Source organism: Strix aluco, chromosome 7 (genome assembly GCF_031877795.1).
Source record: "Strix aluco isolate bStrAlu1 chromosome 7, bStrAlu1.hap1, whole genome shotgun sequence".
In the NCBI taxonomy this organism is placed as follows: Eukaryota; Metazoa; Chordata; class Aves; order Strigiformes; family Strigidae; genus Strix; species Strix aluco.
In genome coordinates, this window is record NC_133937.1 from 17,167,820 (window position 1) to 17,171,406 (window position 3,587).

General features: G+C 45.5%; 1 protein-coding gene across 1 annotated transcript; it reads left to right on the forward strand.

The window, feature by feature from the left end:
- The first annotated feature begins 303 nt into the window (after positions 1 to 303).
- Positions 304 to 3,207, forward strand: DUSP13A (dual specificity phosphatase 13A). The gene is made up of 3 exons (XM_074831631.1): positions 304 to 710; positions 983 to 1,200; positions 2,305 to 3,207. Exons 1-3 carry the CDS (start codon positions 304 to 306, stop codon positions 2,502 to 2,504), a joined length of 825 nt encoding a protein of 274 aa, XP_074687732.1. The 3' UTR covers positions 2,505 to 3,207.
- Positions 3,208 to 3,587: the final 380 nt, after the last annotated feature.

Genomic DNA, 3,587 nt, shown 5'->3' on the forward strand with positions numbered 1-3,587 from the left:
ATTGTTACTGAGGGAGAGTTGCCACTCTTCTTGCACTGGATAGGTTTCTATTTTTCCTTTATTGGGCCTTTAATTGCTTGTGAATGGCCAGATCTTGCTGACTGCTGCTGCTGTGCTGAGGACATCGCTGGGGACAGTCACAGCCATGTCCTGGTGGGCATCCTGTGGGAAGGGGGCTGCTGCCACGTGCGGCTGATGCTCCTGGCACCGAGGCTGCTGCATGGCAAAGCAGTGCAGCTCTGGGGATGAGCCCTGGGGAGTGGACTGGAACCAGTAAGGGCCCAGTAATGCCAGGTTTAGTACATGCATCGGTTTCAACTGGCTGTACCTGTCAGTGCAATGCACAGGCAAGCAGCCAGCCCTGGGGAGGGGGCTCGGGGGGAGCCGCAGCGCAGAGGGGACTTGGCTCGGTGGCAGGAGCTGATGCCTGGCACCTGCCCCAGCCCATCTCCCGGCCTCCCCCGTGACCGCCCCGGGGGCTGGCAGCACCCCAGTGCCCAGCACTGTGCCTCTGGCTGGTGGGAGTGGGGTCTCTCCCTGGCACTCGGCATGTCTGGGGCGGAGGCACTGGATCTCCGGCGACCCGAAGGTGCCGGGGCATGCACGGGGGACATCCCCTCCCTTAAAGAAATTGAGCAGCTCCTGAACACCGGGCGGCCGTCTTGCAACCACGTTGATGAAGTATGGCCTAATCTCTTTTTAGGAGACCTGTAAGTACAGCTCTACAGACACACCTCTGTTGTACAGTCTGTCTGTTAGTATGCCTCATAGGTGCAGCTTTAGACAGCTGATAGTTTTGCTAATTGCTGTTTCTGAGATAAAATTATGACTATGCTAGTACTTGTTTCTTAGTTAGCCCTTAGAAGCAATTCACAGGCTGACACTCCAGCAAATGGCTTTGGAGATGCAATTGCAGTGCTTCTCCTGCTCCATAAATATCTCTGCACCCATGTCATTTTGTTTGTCTTTGTCTTTTCCTTAGAGTAACAGCTCACAACAGATTTGTTTTGTGGAAAATGGGTGTGACCCATGTTTTAAATGCTGCCCACGGCACAGCATACAGCCACGGAGGCCAGGACTTTTATGGAGCAACCATTGATTATTATGGTGTACCAGCCCATGATCTCCCAAGTTTTGATATAAGCCAGTTCTTTTTCTCTGCGGCACAATTTATCCACAACGCTTTGAACACACCAGGAGGTATGAAATTATTGTTGGTCACATTTTTATGCGAGTTGGCAGCATCTTGCAAGAGGTCAGCTCCACGAGCTCAGTGGTGGACAAATCACTACCTGTTCTCTTGCCAGCTGCTGGTCACCTGCATGGTGGGCGGCAGGAGGAGGGAGTTCTGAGTACATGGATGGAGCTCTAACTAGGTCCCAAAAAGTTGGCCTGAGAAAAGGGATGAACAGTGCAGGAAAGAGAGATGGGCAGAGAGGAGAGGAGGCGGAGTAGAAAGACAAATATCTGGAAGGAAAGGCTGGTTCAAAAAGGGGGAAGTAAAAACATGAAACAATGAACACTCTCTTTTGAGACCCTCTTATGGCAACCGTATTTGTAAGAACAAATGAATAAAGAGACTCATTTGTACAGCCACCAACTGCATAAAGAGGCTCATGTATTGCAGATGATCTTGCATGAACAGGGCCTGCAGAGCTGTGCCCCTGAGGAGAAGATTTACCTTTACCCAAGGAGATTTATGGTGTGTTGCACAGGAGACTGAGCTTCTTGGCACTGGTGCAATAAAATACTAATTAACCTGTATTACATAAAAGACCATTTCTTAGCATGAGTAAACTGGCATTAATGGAGCTGTCTCAGTCTGTATCACAAGTTCTGCCTTCAAAAGAGAATTACAGTTGCAGCAAATTGCCTTATTATGCAATGGTACTAGGCCAGTCATTTTTCTTGGTGGCTAATGTGTTAGTGCCATCCTTACAGGCCAGATTTTAGCATTCTTCTTCACCCAGGTAAGCCCATCTGAAATCAGTGGGTCTGATTTTCCTCCTGCTCACAACAGAACAACTTCATTGCTTCAAAAGGGTTTTCTTTGACTTACCAGTGTTTCTGAGATCAGGTTGGGATCTCATGGCACTTGTCAAACGAGTGTAATAATTGCAAATTAGACTTAATTGTTAGCACTTCATGTGATCTCTCAGAAGGGTAAGAAATACATGTTTGTGGTGTTACTCTGACCAAGCTAGAGAAGGCAGAAGGGGTTTGCCTTCCCTTTAAATTGAACTTCATCCACTGTATTGCTTCTCTTCTGTGGTTATAATATTTTTTTAAATTTTTTTTAACCAGCTAAAATTTTGGTACATTGTGCCGTTGGAGTAAGCAGGTCAGCTTCCCTAGTCCTAGCATATCTCATGATAAATCACCACTTGCCATTGGTTGAGGCCATCAAAACAGTGAAGGAACATCGATGGATTTCACCCAATCGCGGCTTTCTGAAACACCTGCGAAATTTGGATGTTCAGCTACGGCAAAAGAGGGACTGCTGAAAAGGCAGACCCATTTACATTCACTTTTCTGAGTTTCAGCCTTCATAGCCATTGTGTATATACAGCTTCCTATGATCAATGCATGCTGCAAAAATGAAGAAAATTATGCATCAAAGAAAAGAACCATAAATGAGTTCATTCTGACAGCTCAGTTCCTCCAAGACCAGCACAGCCAACATCAACACCATAAGCACCGTGTGCTGCAGAGCTGCTGTGCCTAGCGTGGTGCTACAAGATGACTCCACTGCAGTGATTAAGATGGACTGAATTTGTTCCTGGTTTGTGCTAATGACAGAGGCAATTTCAATAGTCACATCTAGCTGTACAGTATGTTTGAGTCCCCTTTACTTGGGAGTGAACATAATCAGCTTCCTTGGTTTGGTTACAGTTTTCATGTGCGTGCTCTCATAAGAAGAGCTTTTTGTGTTCCAGGCCTGGTGATGTGGCAAGGGCAATTTCTTAAGAGCCCAAGCACTGCTATGGAAACATTCCTCTTTCACTGGTCCACTAACTATCGCAGTGCTACAGGAAGCTGTGACAGTCTGAAGACCCACACCAGCAGAATAAACTTCTGTGCAGCTCTCTCTGCAGTCTCTGGGTCAACAAACCCACAAACCTTTTCTTGTATAAATATGTTTTCAGCAAGATAATGTATATTATGTAATATATTGAGGACATTAAAAAAAGATATCAGATCCTCAAAGCATTTTGTGAGCTTGAACTCATTGGTTCACTCTCCCTCCAAATTATCCCAAATCAGTTCTGTGTAAGTGGCTTTGAATCATTCCTAGCTTAAACTAGGTAGGAACTTAGCTTACATCGATGGCTAGGCTTAACTGATACAAATTAGTTTTAAGCTGTTTTGAGGATGTCACTTTTCCTGTCACTAGTTAATCAGTACTTAAACCAATGTGATTTTTAATACAGAAAAGCATTTGAAATTCATGCTCCTGCTCTGCCTGAAAATCAGCTTGTTACCTTGTGATGAACCATGAAGCAATAATCAAATCTATTTTTTTCCCTTTGCTACTGGTTTGATTCATTGATTAACTGACCTTATAAAACTTCCCTGCCAGATTAAGT